An 18383-nucleotide genomic window follows, 5' to 3' on the forward strand; every position below is an offset into this window, starting at 1 on the left:
TCTAGTGGTTGATTCAGTAGCTCAGGCTTATGTCTGGTGTATCTCCCTGCATATTTAAACTGTAGGACCGATTTCCCAGTAGCCTTATGCTGCTCTCAAGCTCCTCTTCCGTCGGATTTCACACTATCTGCCCCGGGGCTGCAACTAGCTTTCGCCCGGCAAACAGAAACTGATTTTTAGAGGATCTTGTTTGCTGCACAAAAGAGGTGGAGTGAGTTGCAGCCCCGGGGCAGATAGTGTGAAATCCGACGGAAGAGGAGAGTGAGAGCGGCATAAGGTTAGTGGGAAATTGGTCTAGGTTTTCATGCTGGACATAATCCTTTGTGATATGAAATGTACCACTAGGGGGAGCAAACACATGTGGAACAGTAACCCCCGCCCCTTTGAAAAAACGGGAACTTAAAAGCAAGGAAAATGAGAAAGTCAGCATGTGAAATCATGCTTGTCAAGATGAAAAATATTGCTTAATGTAGAGAACCATGTGTTGTGCTCCTTTCGATGAAGGCTGGGGCACAAATGTAAAAGCTATATGAGTTCATAAGAAGAAGATGAAGAAGAAGATATTGGATTTCTATCCGGCCCTCCACTCCGAAGAGTCTCAGAGCAGCTCACAATCTCCTTTACCTTCCTCCCCCACAACAGACACCCTGTGAGGTGGGTGGGGCTGGAGAGGGCTCTCCCAGCAGCTGCCCTTTCAAGGACGACCTCTGCCAGAGCTATGGCGGACCCAAGGCCATGCTAGCAGGTGCAAGTGGAGGAGTGGGGAATCAAACCCGGTTCTCCCAGATAAGAATCCGCATACTTAACCATTACACCAAACTGGCTCTCCAATAATATAATAATAATAATAACTTTTAATTTCTATCCCGCCCTCCCCGCCAAAGCAGGCTCAGGGCGGCTTACAACATAAAATACATTATACATCAGATTACATGAATTGCAAATAAAATCCAAGTTAAGACAAATTACAAGTTAAAATTTACAAATTACAATGGTGCTAAAACATTCGATCTTCAATAATTCCATAAAATTCAGTAACCAAGAGCAATTTTTTTTTTTTTTAGAGGCATTTCCTAGTTTATCATTGGTTGAAGGCTAGTTTATAGAGGTGGGTCTTACAGGCCCTGCGAAATTGTTCCAAACTCCGCAGGGCCCGCACCTCTTCCGGGAGTTGATTCCACAGCAGTGGAGCAGCAATAGAGAAGGCCCTATCTCGGGTGGCCTTCAATCTGGCCTCCCTTGGCCCAGGGACGGTCAGCTGGTTTTTTCCAGCTGACCGCAATGCTCTTTGAGGCTCATATGGGGAGAGACGGTCCTTCAGGTAGGCAGGTCCTCGGCCATATAGGGCTTTAAAGGTGATAACCAGCACCTTGTAACGAACTCGGTATCCCACTGGCAGCCAGTGCAGTCCGCGCAGCCCCGGCTGTATGTGCTCCCATCTTGGGAGTCCCAACAACAGCCTAGCCGCCGCGTTCTGCACCAGCTGCAGCCGCCGAGTTCGGCACAGGGGCAGCCCCATGTAGAGAGCGTTGCAGTAATCCAGTCTCGAGGTGACCGTAGCATGGATCACCGTTGCTAGGTCACGGCGCTCTAGGAAGGGGGCCAACTGCTTCACCCGTCGGAGATGAAAGAACGCGGACTTGGCAGCGGCCGCTATCTGTGCCTCCATTGATAGTGAAGGCTCCAGAAGAACCCCCAAGCTCTTGACCCTATGTGCCGCTTTCAGCAGCACACCGTCAAAAATCGGCAAGGGGATTTCCCTTCCCAGGGCACCGCGACCCAAGCAAAGGACCTCTGTCTTCGTTGGATTCAACTTCAGCCCGCTCAGTCTGAGCCAACCTGCCACGGCTTGCAATGCTAGGTCCAGGCTTTCTGGGACGGAGTCAGGTCGGCCGTCCATTAATAGATAGAGCTGGGTGTCATCTGCATATTGATGGCACCCAAGCCCAAACCTCCGGGCAATCTGGGCAAGGGGGCGCATGTAGATGTTAAATAACATCGGAGAGAGAACTGCCCCTTGTGGCACCCCACACACTAGGGGGTGCCTCCGGGACAGCTCCCCCCCAATTGCCACCCTTTGTCCCCGTCCATCAAGGAAGGAGGAAAGCCACTGTAAAGCCAACCCCCTTATCCCTGTGTCGGCGAGCCGGCGGGCCAGTAGCTGATGGTCGACCGTATCGAACGCGGCCGACAGATCTAACAACATCAGCACCGCCACGCCGCCTCGATCCAGATGCCGCTGGAGGTCATCCATCAAGGCGACCAGCACTGTCTCCGTCCCATGACCCGGACGAAAGCCGGACTGGTAGGGGTCTAAGGCGGAAGTGTCATCCAAAAAGCCCTGCAACTGCGACGCTACTGCCCTCTCTAAAACCTTACCTAAAAATGGTAGGTTCGAGACCGGTCGATAATTCGCCAATTCGGCCGGGTCTGCTGTACTCTTTTTTAAGAGAGGGCGGACCATAGCCTCTTTCAAAGATGTTGGGAATTGCCCTTCCAAGAGGGATCTATTTATGATATCCCGTATAGGATATCTAAGCTCCCTCTGGCAAGATTTAATTAGCCATGAGGGGCATGGGTCGAGATCACAGGTTGTAGAGCGTGCAGTTGAGAGAATTTCGTCGACTTCCCCAAGACTGAGCGCGTCGAAGTGATCCAGGATAACTTCAGAAGACAGGCACGGAGCCCCGGGTTCTTGTTCTGCATCCAATGTGGCAGGAAAGTCCTGGCGGAGTGACAAGATTTTATCTGCAAAAAATTTCGCAAAAGCCTCACAGCCTATTTCCAATTCTCTCATATTTGGTCTGCCCTGGGGCAGATTGGTCAAATTTTCAATTATCTTAAATAATTGTGCCGGGCGCGAATTTGCAGATGCAATCCTAGCCGCAAAGTAATCTTTCTTTGCGGCTTTGACTGCCATCTCATAAGACTTCATAAACGTTCTATAGGATGTTCTTGTCGCTTCGTCACGAGTATGCCGCCACCGTCTCTCTAGTCGTCTGAGCCCCTGTTTCAGCTGGCGAAGCTCCAAGGTGTACCAAGGGGCCAGCCTGCTACGGGGGCGCAGAGGGCGCCGGGGTGCAATCTCGTTGATGGCTCTGGATAGCCTGTCATGCCAGGTCTCTACCAGGTCATCAAGGGAATTGCTAGGGGGCCAGGGGTCCCGCAGAGCCCTTTGGAACCGCTCAGGGTCCATCAGGCTCCGCGGGCGAGCCAAAATAGGCTCGCCGCCCATACAGGGTTGAGGCGGCGCACCCACACGGGCCTTGAGGGCTAGGTGGTCCGACCATGGCACCGCTTCTACTGCGATACCGTCCACCAAAATCCCGGACGCAAAGATCAAGTCCAACATGTGTCCGGCCTGATGCGTGGGGGTGGTAACAAATTGGGAGAGTCCCAGTGTCGCCATGGAAGACACCAGGTCCAGCGCCTGATTGGAGGCCGCGTCGTCTGCATGGACATTGAAGTCACCCAAGACCATAAGCCTTGGGAACTCCAACGCCCAGCCCGCCACCGCCTCCATCAGGGCTGGTAAGGCGTTGGCTGGTGCGTTTGGCGGACGGTACACCAGCCAAATCGCCAACCCCTCCCCCACCTCCCATGCCAGACCGGCACATTCCAGGCCCTCGATTGTTGGGGCTGGGAGAGCCCTGAAGGAGTAACCCTCCCGTATGAATAGCGCCACCCCTCCCCCCCGGCCAGTTGTCCGTGATTGGTGAAAGACCGAGTAGCCTGGGGGCGCCAACTGGGAGAGAGCCACCGTCTCTCCATCCCGCACCCAGGTCTCGGTCACGCAAGCCAGGTCCATATCCTGCTTAAGCAGGTAATCTCTAAGGATTGAGGTCTTATTGTTTATGGACCTGGCATTACATAACACCAATGACGGAGACTGGCATTCCCTCTTAGCCCCACTACCTGCCACCCTCGGGATGGGACGCAGACTGGAAGGGGGCCGAGCACTGTTTTGTCTCTGCCTCCTTCCCATGTAGTTCCGTCTGCTCCCACCGTCATACCTCCCCCTCCCCATGAGCACTGGGATCCCTAGGCCAGACATCCACTCTGTGCCCGATCCTTCACCACAATAGGTTGGTTTGCTACCCAGTTATCTTATCCAACTTCTCCCCCCCCCCACCCTCCTCTAGTTCACCGTTCTATATTACTTGGCCCTCTAATAATTTAATCTATAGTTATTTAAATTTGAACCCCCAACCCTAACTCCTCAATTGATTAGCTAAAAACCTTAAATCTCTATGGCATATTAATAAATAAGTAAATATATCCCCCCATTGTAAACTCTCAATTTAATCTGCCAATAATAATAAATAAACAGTCAGGCTAAGCAATTAATAAATCACTATTAAATAACTAATTAATAATATCTAATCCTTTAGCTGCCAGTAATATAAGATTTTTTCCCCGGTGGGGAGTGGTTATCAAAGCTGCCAATTTGGGTAGTGATCCCACAGTTCTTAAAGTGCTAGTGCCTCCAGATATCCTTAGCTTTCAACTGGATTTCTGGGTTTCTGTTAGCGCAGTTTATTGATAGGGTCCGATGAACTCCAGTGGCTAGGGGGCCTAGGAGAACTAAGCTTCCCCTGTGTCCTCCCAGCAGCCCGGGTTAGGACCCTGTGGGCCAAACAGAAGGAGGTCTGGGTCTGCTGTCGCTGCCTCGGGGTGTGGTCCAACCCCTTGTACTCGGCTCACCAGGTCCCCGTGCACCATTCGCCCCGCACAGGGCCTCCTGGTCGCGGGCACTTGGCTGTCCGCCTTGTTCACCTTCCGGCAGCGATCACAGTCGCATCGCCCCCATCGCCCCCATCGTTGGCATAAATTGCCTCATACTTTTTGGTTCCAGGCACTAGTTAGTTCAGTTACCTTTATTGGCATTAAAGGAGAGATAAAAGAGAGGAAAGGAAAAAAAGTAGATGTACACACATATGCATACAAATAGATAAAACATGGCAACATGAGTCAAGACAAAAGAACATTCTAAAAGGGTCTAAAATCTGTACAAAAATAATTCAAAATAATTAGAATTCAAAATAATTAGAATCATGAGGCACTAGAAAAGGCTTCATTACATGACCAGGATTCTATGCTTCTCGAAACTTCTAAAGTCACTGGCACTGTGCTTCTGGAAACTTCTAAAGTCACCGGCATAAAAACTTCTAAAGGGTTGAACCTATGAAGTGGCTTTAGATGAAAAAGATAGAAGATATTGGATTTATACCCCCACCCTTCACTCTGAATCTCAGTGAGACTCTCCTTTACAATCTCCTTTATCTTCCTCCCCCACAACAGACACCCTGTGAGGTAGGTGGGACTGAGAGAGTTCTCACAGAAGCTGCCCTTTCAAGGATAACTCTTGCTAGAGCTATGGCTGACCCAAGGCCATTCCAGCAGCTACAAGTAGAGGAGTGGGGAATGAAACCTGGTTCTCTCAGTTCAGAGTCCGTGGACTTAACCACTATGCCAAACTGGCTGTTCACACTTTTTACCTATGCTGTGATGGGAAGTTGGATCTCAGAGAGGGGTCTGTCTCTGTCCAGGTCCCTCAGATTGTTAAATAAGAGTTACCATAACACAAATGCAAAATATTTTTTCTACCTTTGAATCAAGGCCTTGTCCCCCTCTCAGTATGATTGCAGAAGCAAGGGACTGTATATTAAAAATTATACCTCTCTGTTCTTGAAATGTTCCTGAGGGAGCTACTAATATTCAGTTTTAAACAAGAAGACAGTTATTAGTAATAAAAACACACTGGCGGGAGATCATCAGTACAAACTAACTACAAAAGACAATTGTGTTACCTTATAAAAGAAGCAATAAAAGTTGACAAGAAAACCAGCCCCGTTTTCCCATAAAACAAGCAGAGGAAAAGATAAAAATAGTCAGTTGAGGGCAAGGGCAGGACAACCAAAAAAATCAGCAGAAAGCCTGAAGACATAAAAACGTCTTCTTGTAATCTGCATTTCATGATAAAGATATCCATGCAGATCTAATTCAGGTGGCATTTGCACAGTCCCTGCTGTACAAAAACATTCTTGACTGCTGCAGAATAAAACTGTTGCAGCTCAAAAAAAAAATCATTTGTTTATTTTACAAAATTTATGCCTCATCTTTCTGCCCTTATGAGGGCAGCCGGGGCAACTTACAAATTAAAATATTCATAATAAAATTGCATCACACATTAAAAACCAGAGTTCTCTCATAACTCTCTCAGCCCCACCTACCTCTCAAGCTATCTGTTGTGTGGAGGTAGATCCAAGAGGGCAGCCATGTTTGTCTGAAGCAGTTGAACAAAGCAGGAATCAAGTTTCACCTTTAAGATCAATCAAGTTTTATTAAGAACGTACGCTTTCGTGTGCTCTCTAAGCACAAAGGGAATGTGATTGTAAACTGCTTTGAATTTCCTTAAGGTAGAGGGAAAAGCTGAGTATAAAACCCTACTTTCCTTCTTCTTCCGCTGCCCCAAAATGGAAGAGGATGTGTTGATGGAAAGTGGCCACCTCCCTACCTTCTGTTTACTTAAAAAAAAAAACGGTTTTGGGAGATCCAATCACAGATCTCTTGGATTGACTAGTTTGGTCTTAGTCGCTCTTGAAGGACTTGCAATTTTAAAAAAAATCAGCATGTTATTGTACTTTAGACTTTATTAATAAGAGCATTGTGTATTTCTCAGCATATGCTTCCAATGCTATGGCTACACAAAAGAAATTGTGGGGGTCAGTATTTATTTCTTTTGCCTTTTGTCTCTTTTCTTTTTTTGGGTGTAAGACAGAGGATGAAGGAATCATCATTCTATTCACAGTGCCTGTCTATGTGGCAAATCCCTCAGGAGTTTGTCAAGCTCCAAGTCTCTCAGGAGGAGTTCCTCTGCATGAAAGCCTTACTTCTCCTTAGTACCAGTAAGTTTAATGTTGACTGTTCCCCTCTTCTTTCAGCAGCTCTCTGCCTGAATGAAAGCTAGATTTTCGATAACACAAAGCCTGAAGGTGTAACTTCAGGGACAGAAAAAGAACCACTGTAAACTGAAGATGATTGCCTAAAAGCTCCACTGTTCTATGTTAACTACAGAAGATGGTGTAGTGTAATGGCCATAGCCAGGGGTGGAATTCTAGCAGGAGCTCCCTTGCATATTAGGCCACACACCCTGTTGTAGCCAAAATCTTACATAGCTCTTTTTTGTAAGCTCTTGGAGGATTGGCTACATCAGTGGTGTGTGGCCTAATAGGCAAAGGAGCTTCTGCTAGAATTCCACCACTGGCCGTAGCAGAGATTTTCTGTGGTGTTCTGGTGGGTGCCATGGCACCCACTAGTGGCTTTCCAGGTGCCCAGTTGCTTCTTTGAAAAAGCATCTGTTTCCCAAAGTCAAGACCCACTCCTGGTTTTCCTTTACCTCACTGGAGCAGGATTAAAAAGGAGGCATCATTTTTGTGTCTTCAAGGTGGAAACAGAAATAATTACCTCCATTGTAGAAGGATGCTTGGCTTGCAGCCTGCTAACTTTTATGATTGCCCCAGTGTCCCATGACAGCTGTTTGGTGATTGATCCACAGAGCAGCCACTTTGTGTGGGCTTCTTCTCCCCATCTTCAAAAGTGCTCATGGGCTCAACAAGATTGGGGTTCAAATCGTCACTCAGCCAGAAAAAAAACATGGGTTGATGTTGACAGTCAACCGTCTCTCAGCCCATCGTACTTCACAGGGTGCTTGTGAGGCAAAATGAAGGAGAGGAGATCCATGTAAGGGTCAGCCGGCTTGAAGAGCCTTCCCTGCTCTTATGACCCTCCCTCAAAGCTGTCTGATTGGCCACTTCTCGGACCTGCCTTTTTCTCAGTGGTGGCTTCAGCTTTCTAGAATGCCCTCCTCAAGGATTTGAGGAGTGTTCCTACTTCATCCTGTTTATGGAAAACATGGAAGGCCATTTTGTTTGAATTTGCTATATGCAGGTGGTTAACAGTGTGGAACTCTGTTGTGTGGGATGTGGCTGTTTGAAACCAGTGGTATCTAATGTAAATCTAATCTAATCTAATGTAAATCTAATCTAATGTGTTTTTCAATGGTCTGACTATAGTCTGTGAGAAAGGAAGAGCCCTGAGGTCTGGGGCTGGGGGGAGAAGGGCAGAATAAAAATGTGATACTTAGAAGCTTGAATCACTTGTATTTTCCTCCTTTCTGCATAGCCTATAAATAGACTCATAAACACAGGGCTGGTTCAGAAGTGATGTTCTCAGTTCTTTGATATCATTGTTAGGACAATAAGAAAAAAGCTATTCCATAGCAGGCTCCATCTTCCATCTCTCCTCCCCCTCTGGTTCCCCCACGCTTCTTTCTTTGCAGAGTGGCAGCAAAACATGGCTTGCACAAACCAAAACCAGAAACTAATTGAACCATAGCTTGCAGTTTGCAGTTGTGAGCAAACTGTGGTTTACCCAGTTTGCGTATGATAGCACTGAAAAAGAGGAAATGCTGCTGGACATGCAAGATGTGCATGATCTCACTTCCTCATTGCTTGAGCACAAATGGACAAACCATGGTTTACTGTTAACTGTACCAAGTCATAAGGATGAGTGGTCCTGATTTTTCATATTCCTTTATAATGGAACTTTGAGCAGCATTTTCTTTCCAACGTTTCCTAACATGTATATAAATTCTTCCACTTGTTTTAGCCACGGTTAAGGGTTACTGTTGCCCTGATCTTAACTATGGCTGACAATAACCAGCATCTGCTGCTAATCAGGGTTTTAACCCCCAGACTCTAGTTTCGAATGTCTTTATGTATGTGATAAATTTTTATTCCAGATTCTCAATAAAACAACCCCAATAAATATAATAAAATGAAACCTAATCAGATACAGTAAATGGCGATACTAATGAAATCAAAATAATATCCAGCAGCAATATCATGTAAATAAAACAAGCTACATGAAATGGACATTATCTGTCTGTAAAAAAAGCCAAGAGCAGCAAAATTACAAGTTTGTCGGCTGTAAAACAAAAGCCGCATGGACTAGTTGTAAAGACAACAAAGAACTGCACATAATAAAACTATCTCAAAAATGTTTATCTTAAAAATACATGGATAAGCCAAAGAATCTTAAACTGGTACCAAAAGACCATCAAGTGTACAGCCAGGCTGACGGGTACAGGGGAAATATTCCAGAAGTAAGAAGGCCCTGTCCCTTGTGGTAACCCATGTCACCTCTGAAGGCAAATAGTACACAGAGTAGGACCTCTAAGAAAGATTCAGGACAGACAAAAAATAAGTAATTCTTTACTCAGCAAGTTATTATAATGAGGAATTTACTGCCACAGAATGCTCTACTCAGTCGGTTGTTATAATGAGGAATTCACTGCCACAAGGACAGATGGCTTTAAAAGGAATAAGACAAATTCATGGAGAATAGGCCCATCTGTGGCAACTTGCATGGTGACTAAAGGGACCCTTCACATCTGGAGGTGGAGAACCTCTGAATTGTAGTGCTGGGAGGCAACATCATGGGAAGGCCTCAACCTCTATGCCCTATTGTTGGTGGTCCAGTGTTCTTGGTGGCCAGTGTGAAAGACAAGATGCTGGACTAGCTGGAGTATTATTCTGATCCATCAGGGCTGTTCTTAGGTTAAGACAGGCAGGTTCAGAAGTAATGTACTTGGCCCTCTAAGTATCCCAGTCTGCTTCGGGCTTTACAGGTAAGACTCAGAATTTTGAATCAAGCCTGGAATAAATTGGCAGCCAGTGAAACTCTTGAAGTACTCTTGAAGTACTGGCAAGTACTTTTTTCTTTGTAGTTCCTTTGGAAGGTCTCCGAAGTCAAAACCAGTTTGAAGAAATGAGAGCGAGCTACATCAGAGAGCTGGTCAAGGCAATCGGGTTGCGGCAGAAAGGAGTGGTAGCCAGTTCACAGCGATTCTACCAGCTCACAAAATTGATGGACTCCATGCATGATGTAAGTTCTTTCTGTGAGGCCTTTACATTGTTGGGTTTAGTCCACCCAGTCCTGTTTGAGCAGTTCACAGGGCTAGTTGCTTATAAGAAGCGCTCCATGATACACTGGATTAGCTGTGGTTTCGGTGTGTTCTACCTTTGGGAATCCTGTTTCTCTTTAGGCCCATGTGTACAAGCTTGGAACATGTATGTGGTGGACCCTGGGGATACACTGGACACAGAATCTACATCAGCTTGCATCTGTGGTTGCTTCTGCCTCATGGAACCAGCTCCTGGTAGAGGCAGGCCTGTAGCCAGAAAACTTGAGGGGTGGTGGCCAAGAGGAGAAAAATTTAGGTGGGGAGGCCACGGGGACCAAAATGACATCTGACTTTGAGGGCTACGAGTAGGACTTCACTGTGCTCCCTGCCTAGATCATGAACCGCATCGGGAAGGTGCCCAAGTTGCTGGGGGGAGGGTGACCTACAAAAGAAATGGCAGAGCTCGTCTCCCTCTGGAGCAATGCTGCACTTGTTCAGTGGCAGTGAGCAAAGGGGGCAGATTGGAGGCCCTCTAATGGAGGGGCCATACAAATGGAAGGGGAGTTGAATGGAGTGGCCTGGGCCCCCCTTTAGCTACGGGCCTGGGTAGAGGAAATCCTTATTAGATAGATGGGCCCTGTTACACCTCAACTAACTTTTTCCCTTCCATTGGGCATTCCCACTCAAAGCCTGACGTATGATTCCCATTGAAGTGACCACATTCATTGTATGTGCTTGAGAACAAGCAATTGCTAGGGAGACATTTTGCTGAAGGGACTGTGTCTCCCTGATAAATCTAGCAAAATCTTTTTCTGTTGTGCTTTCCCAAGAAACCAGTAGGGAACTTATAGAATGCTGTACATCTGAAACAGCTGAGAGAGACTGTGTTACTGGGGCTCCAAGTTTAGAGACATCACTTGAAACATATGCCAATTTGTTTGCAAGTGCTTCTATGTTTGCAGCATCTATCAAAGACACACCGGCACCCACAGGGGCAATCCAGTCAGAAAGTTCTCTCTGACTTCTGGGGTTGCGATGGTGGCCTTTCCAGAGTTTGATCCATTCTACCCAGCCATTGTCTCCAGGGGTCAGATATGGAGCACACACAGGGAGCCTCAAAGAGGTGTTCAGTCCTGCCAAGTTAACGGAAATCCTTATTAGATAGATGGGCCCTGGCTAGTACTTAAATGGGAGACTACCAAGGAAGTCCAGGGTCACTACACAGAGGCTGGCAATGGCAAGCCACCTATATTATTCACTTGCCTTGAAAACTCTATGGAGGGGTTGCCATAAGTCAACAGCAACTTGACAGGACTTTCCACCTCCAAACCTGTAACTAGAGTGGCGAGGTATTTTATGGAAAGTTATTTGCGGCGTCATGCCTTTTCTTTTGGTAATGTTGATGTGATTCTACATTGCACTATGTCATTTATGAGATTTTAACCATTAAAATTGTTTGTTGAAATGGATTTTATATTTCTTTCCGTAAGTTACCCTTTCCATAGGGATGGGAAGACACAAATACCTTAAGTGCGTTGTTAGTAGGGGATGTTGCAGTATTCTTGGTCATAGAACAAGTAGCACCTTTAAGACCAACAAAGATTTATTCCTAATGTGAGCTTTTGTGTGCTAAAAGCACATTTTATCAGACAAAGGGATGGAATTAACAGTCTTATATATAGAGTGAGCAGTGAATTAGTTAAGTTTAGTTTATTTGATTTATATCCCATCCTCCCTGCCGAAGCAGGCTCAGAGCAGCTGAGCATGTAAAATAGTGAAAATGTTTTTACTATATTAAAAGAATAGCAAATTGGGGTCTGGTAATCGTGCGTTTGGGTTGACTGGGCAAAAAAAAACCGAGCAAAACTCCTCAGCAAAGGCAATAAATGTCAGAATTGGAGATTGATGTCTATGTCATTGGGTTTTAAAATTGTGAACAGTTTTTTTTTTTGTAGCAGGAACCCGTTTGCATATTAGACCACACACCCCTGATTTAGCCAATCCTCCAAGAGCTTCCAGGGCTCTTAGTTCAGGGCTTTCTGTAAGTTCCAGGAGGATTGGCTGCATCAGGAATGTGTGGCTTTATATGCAAAGGAGTTCCTGCTACAAAAAAAAAAAGCCCTGATTGTGAAGAATAATAAATTAGAGTCTGTTGTAATGTAATTCACATCTGAGGCCAGAAAAGACGGGAGGGAATGAAGAGCCAGAGTGTTGTTATGGTGAGAGTATCAGACTAGGATCTGGAAGATCCTGATTTCGGATACCCATGGGTGCTGTGGAACTTTCTTTTTTATTTTTGGTCAGGAGGAGTCCTCTCTCCAACTACCCTAACTCTCAGGGATGCCAAGAGAAGAGGAGAGAACGCCCTGAATGCCTGGGAAAAAAAAGGCCAAAAATGTGATTGGTAGAAAGAACTGCATTATGCCCTGTATACTTCCTGGTGATGTAGGAAGGGATGTTCTGGCTGCTTATTAGTTTTTCTTTGAAACCATCCCTATTCTTTAGGAGCACTGCAACTTATCATTGATTTATTGAGATTTCTGTCTCCCAGACCTTCATAGAAGCATATTGTAGTGCTCAGTCTGCCATTCCTCCAGCTCTCCTGGCACACTTTAAACGGTCTTCTGCCACCAGGCTGGTTCTCTTTATAAGAAGCAGACTCCTTTGCCCAGGTTTAAAGTCCCAAAATTTAAGTTCTATTCAGGCAACTGAAGCTTCTGCAGCCATGGCAAAGAGACCAATTCCAAGAGGTCTTTCTCAGGATTTATTAAGGTGCAAGATCCTTTACCTTGGTGGTTCCACCAGTCATCAGTACAGTTTAAAATGCAATCCGGAAGGTAGGACAGCTTACACTAGCTCTAAGGCATAACAGCATTCAAATCCAGCCTGCACAAATCCAAGGTTCCCAAACAAAACAACAATTTCCAAAGATAAGCCTAAGCTTTACCAACAACATAACCCTTAGGCTAAGCCCAAAATAATGAGGGAAACTTTCTCTCTTTTACCCTTATGGGAACCACAGGCAATGATTAGATTCACCTGCCTCCCCTACCTAATCGCAAGTTTGACAGATGCAATTAATTTAGCTCGATGGAAACGATCTGGTTTGACAAGGATCATTAAGGAGGATCCAAATGACCCACTAACAGCCTACAGTTGGCCTGCCAGCCTCAGTGATTCCAGCTGAGGGCTAGGCTGCTGCAAGCACTAACCCCAGGGTCTAAATGTTGCAAACTAAAATGTCAGAATAAGCGATCCCAGTCACTACACATATAGGTTGGGTTTTTAAAAAAGAGATATTTAGGCTATATTAATCCACAAGAGCCCCGTGGCATAGAGTGGTAAGCTGCAGTACTGCTGTCCAAGCTTTGCTCACAATCTGAGTCCGATCCCAGCAGAAGCTGGGTTCAGGTACCCGGCTCAAGGTTGACTCAGCCTTCCATCCTTAAGAAGTTGGTAAAATGAGTACCCAGCTTGCTGGGAAGAAAGTGTAGATAACTGGGGAAGGCCATGGCAAACCACTCCTTAAAAAGTCTGCCAAGAAAGCGTCCTGATGTGACGTTACCCCATGGGTTGGTAACAACCCATTTCTTGTGCAGGGGACTGTCTTTACCTTTTATATGAAAACACATACCCACATTTGAGGTCTTGTCTGGCTAGTTCTGATATTCCTAAGGTGGCACGGTAGCCGTCAAAATATGTGTTTCTGTGATTCTATGACACAGTGCCTTGGAAATGAATGAAGCTGTTAATTATATGGTTGCTTCTTTCCAGGAGTAGAATTCTAGCAGGAGCTCCTTTGTATATTAGGCCACACACCCCTGATGTAGCCAGTCCTCTAAGAGCTTACAAAAAAGAGCCTTGTAAGCTGTTGGAGGATTGGCTGCATCAGGGGTGTGCGGCCTAATATGCTAAGAAGCTCCTGCTAGAATTGCACCCCTGCTTCTTGCTATGGTCAGAAAGAAGCTATGTGAGAGCGAAGCCTGGTCGGATGGTGTAGTGGAGTTGGTGTAACTTTATTTTTCTTCTTTTTTAAAAATACAGCTTGTTAAGCAGCTACACCTCTACTGTCTGAACACATTTCTCCAGTCCCGGGCACTGAGCGTTGAATTTCCCGAAATGATGTCAGAAGTCATCGCAGCACAATTGCCCAAGATTCTTGCGGGAATGGTGAAACCTCTTCTCTTTCACAAAAAGTGAAACATCTCCCCCTGCCTGTCTTTCATTTGTAGAGATTTTTTTTTTAAAGAAATGTGCATTTCAGGAATTTATTTGTGGAGTTTTTAAATTTTATTTTTTTTTGGTCGGGATTTTGCGGTGCCAGAATATTACAATCTCTGCTCCACTTCACAAACCTACCAGTTCATGTCTACAAATGCTGCACAGTGTCCATATGGCAAACTTTTTTGATTCCTTTGCAACTTTTTTAAAAGAAGAAATCACGACCAATGTTTGTCCTAAGAGATGTTTTGTAATAGGCCTGGTTGAATCTCTCCTGAGGGATGCACAAGAGATCACGTTCAATGTTTTTTTTTTTTTTTTTTAAAAGAGGCAGTTCCTTTGTACATTTTTATTCCTTCATATTATTCATTTTTAAATTTTCCGCAATGGGAATGGAGTAAAGCTTTAGCTTTTAATAGATTATTTTTGTGTGTGGCTGTATGTGTATATGTATATAAACATCAAAGAATATGGTGATATTAAAATTCAGATTGTCTTCTAATTTGGGATTTAAAAAAAAACTTTCTGTCATGACTCAGAGGGGTCTTACCAAATTGCTGCCACCACTCTGGGTTAAGGGTTCCCCTTGAGAAGGCCCAGAGTACTCTCCCAAGCCCTTCAGGCATCCCTTAGTTAGGCCAAATAATGGGCATGAGGACCAGAAACAAAAGAGTTTATTCCAGTGCAATACGAATTAACAAGGCGCATTAACCAGTAAAAGGGTGAAGGGAAGATAAACAAATGCCCTAACGCGTCTATCTTACAGTCCGTACTCTAATAGCACTTACCCCCCTTGGGTAAGGGCCTTTAGATTGCTTCCAGCTCTCCAGGCGACAGCCTGCCTCAAGCTAAGCTTTCCAAGGAAAGACCACTCACTTCCTGGGCTTGGCCTTTATATATTCTCTTCCCAGGCCCCACCCCTCTCTGGACCTGTTTCCCTCCAAACCCCTTGCTACCCAATCAGAGGGACAGAGGGGATCCTGGAAGATGTCGGCTTTTCCCAGTAACTCCTAAGCAGGCTTCCCTGGGACCTACAGGCCTTGCTAGGCCCAGGATCATGACACTTTCCAACAAAGCTTATTGTAAATACCATCTTGAAATGTGGATGTATGTGGATGCATTTACTCACTCGCCACCTAAACAGGATGTTTATTCATTTTTTAAAAATTATTTACATTATTTATAATTTATATTTCTCACACAGACACAAGGCAAATTACAAAGAGTACAATTAACAAAATGAGCCATTCAGTAACCAATGCTTAAGGACAGATTTTGTAGTCCACTGCCACCTTCAGGACCAACAGAAGTTTATTCAAGATATGAGCTTTCCTGTGCAGGCACACGAAAGCTCATACCTTGAATAAACTTCTTTTGTTCTTAACAGTGCCACTGGACTCCAAATTCGTTCTGCTCCTTCAGACCAACATGGCTGCCCTCCTGAATCTTCCAGTGTGTTAGGGTTTTAAACGTCTACAACCACTGGAAAGAACTTAAGCATGTAAGTACTAACATGCAGGGCTTTTTTTGTAGCAGGAACTGCCTTGCATATTAGGCCACACCCCCTAATGTATCCAATCCTTCAAGAACTTACAGGGCCTACTGTAAGCTCCAGGAGGATTAGCTACATCAAGGGGTGTGGCCTAATATGCAAAGGAGTCCCTGCTACAAAAAAAGCCCTGTTAACAGGACACTTTAAGCAGCACAGAAATTACATAAGAGGATCTTACTTACGATAAGCTATAAAGAGCAGTCTAGACCGCAGTCTCAAATCATTTATCCAAGGAAGTTTGTAAACAATGTTGTTCAGTGCAACCCTGTTCAGTTTTGCATGGTTTGCAGAAAGCCAGGAGGGTGCAAGCTCTCCTCGCTTTCTCGGGCAGGCCGTTCCATAAGGCAGGAGCCACGACGGAGAAAGCACCTGTTTGGGCAGTGGTTGGTTTTGCCCATTTGCAGATTGGTGCATGCAGAAGCTTCTGCTGACTTGAGCGACGTTGTCATGGCAGGGCATAGAGAGAGAGGCAGTCCCACAAAAAAGAGGAGCTAAGGCTATGAAGGGCTCTGTGTGTGATAGCTGATACCTAGGACTTTTTTTGTAGCAGGAACTCCTTTGCATATTAGCTATGGCTGATGCAAAGCCATTCCAGCAGCTGCAAGTGGAGGAGTGGGGAATCAAACCCAGTTCTCCCAGGTAAGAGTCCATGCACTTAACCACTACACCAAACTGGCTCAGCCTTATCATTATTGGGAATATGTTGCAGAAAACACCTTCTTGTAAATGTTTAGACGTGTTGTGCCTGTGCACTTTCAGGGTTCAATCAGCTATTACATATGACCAGGGCTTTTTTTGTAGCAGGAACTCCTTTACGTATTAGACTACACCCCCCTGATGTAGCCAATCTCCCAAGAGCTTACAGGGCCTGCTACAAAAAAAGCCCTGCCAATACCTTAAACTGAGCCCAGCTGTATTTAAAATAGGAACTTAAAACCCTCATTGGTTAGCAAGCTCGCAGGCATTACAAATGCCTCATCACAGTATTCTTGACTATATTGAAGTGGCCCAGACATTTACACAGCAAGGTGATTGGGGCATAACCAGTGTGAAAAGAGCGCAAGTAGAATCAGCAGTGTTTAGTGCCCACTTTTAACCTCACTCAGTGCTCATTTTGTCAGTGCGCTTCATATTTAGCAAAGCTGCACACTTGAGCCCTAGAACTCATCTTACTGATTGCCATGGTCCTTTTTTTTACAGTGCTGCACACTGGGAAAGTTATAAACCTTTCATTCATTTGTAATCCTGTAAGTCAGTGCACACATTACACTGAGTGTAGGGCAGCCACTGAAAACAGCTGTCCAGCTGCTTGTGTTCCATAATGCGGTTGCAAGAGGAACGTGGCAAACGGATCGTTATCACTGTAATAACATTATGAAGCAAGTTATACCAAAGTAAGTTGCAACTTCACAGAACCCTTGCTCGTCATTCCTTCCTAAACCACGAGATTTAATAGTCAAGTCAGCCTTTATTGGCATAAATTGTCAATTTACAGATGATAAGTTAAAAGTACGGTTAAATACTATGCCCATAAAGGTCTGCCTGTCCATCAAGTATGGTTAAAAAATCAGATAAAGAACAAATTGTAGGTACACATATGCAATCTTAAATAATTTCTCTGAGATCCTTTGATGTAGAGAGTGGAATAAAGAAACTTGGCCACCTTCTCAGTAACATCAGGAAAAGAGTAATTCAAGAGCCTGTAAACCTTGAGCCCATCAGAACAATCCATCATATCAGCTAAAAGAGGATGTAAATATACTCGGCGTAAACCCACATACAAGTTGCAATACAGAAGAATGTGAGTAAATTGACTCGACGCATTTTTGTTTGCAAGGGCAGTATCCGGTTGAGTAGGCCATCTTATTGAATCTGCTGGAATCTGGCAGAAGGCATAGCATTACATATGGCTAAAGAAAACATTCTACGTTGTTGTGGAGCCTGCAAGGAGGATAAGAGGCCGTCTTCCCTATGATAAGAGGGATCACAAAGCTCGGGGGGAAACAGGTTTTATTAGCCAGACTAATAAATATCAAGCATCCTGTTTTTAGTTTGTTGAAAAGCAGCAGTAGATGTTAACAGATACAATGATTCTACGGATAAACCCATTTCTTTAATTTCCCCTTTGATATATGATGTCTAATTTGACACATCTTCCCCCCGCCCAGAGGAAGCAACAGGGTAAAATCTCTCTAGTTCAGTATTGTCTATTCTAACTGGAAATGACAGTCATGTAATGAATCCTCTGTTTGACTATCTGTTATCCTTTAGCTAGGCATTAAACCCAACATGTTTTTAAGAAGAAGATATTGGATTTATATCCTGCCCTATACTCTGAACTCAGAGTGGCTTACAATCTCCTTTACCTTCCTCCCCCTCCACACACAATAGACACCCTGTGAAGTGGGTGGGACTGAAAGAATTCTCTCAGAAGCTGCCCGTTCAAGGACAACCTCTGCCAGAGCTATGGCTGACCCAAAGCCATTCCAGCAGCTACAAGTGGAGGAGTGGGGAATCAAAACTGGTTCTCCCAGATAAGAGTCCGTGCACTTAACCACTACACCAAACTGGCTTTCAAGGCATGTGCTCTCCCACTGAGCCACATCCCAGCCCCTTCCTTACCATGGCCCCCTCCACATCCCA

The 18383-nt window shown here is 45.1% G+C and overlaps 1 protein-coding gene across 1 annotated transcript in view; it reads left to right on the plus strand.

Annotated features, from left to right (window-relative positions):
* The window catches only part of PGR (progesterone receptor), a 91188-nt gene extending 76498 nt beyond the window's left edge, over positions 1-14690 (plus strand). Inside the window, exons 6-8 of the mRNA XM_060234905.1 lie at positions 6778-6908; positions 9791-9948; positions 14012-14690. Of these exons, the coding sequence (XP_060090888.1) occupies positions 6778-6908; positions 9791-9948; positions 14012-14167 (445 nt within the window). The 3' untranslated portion in view covers positions 14168-14690. The remainder of the gene's footprint in view (positions 1-6777; positions 6909-9790; positions 9949-14011) is intronic.
* The last annotated feature ends 3693 nt before the right edge of the window (positions 14691-18383 follow it).

Source organism: Heteronotia binoei, chromosome 3, assembly GCF_032191835.1.
Source record: "Heteronotia binoei isolate CCM8104 ecotype False Entrance Well chromosome 3, APGP_CSIRO_Hbin_v1, whole genome shotgun sequence".
Classification (NCBI taxonomy): domain Eukaryota; kingdom Metazoa; phylum Chordata; class Lepidosauria; order Squamata; family Gekkonidae; genus Heteronotia; species Heteronotia binoei.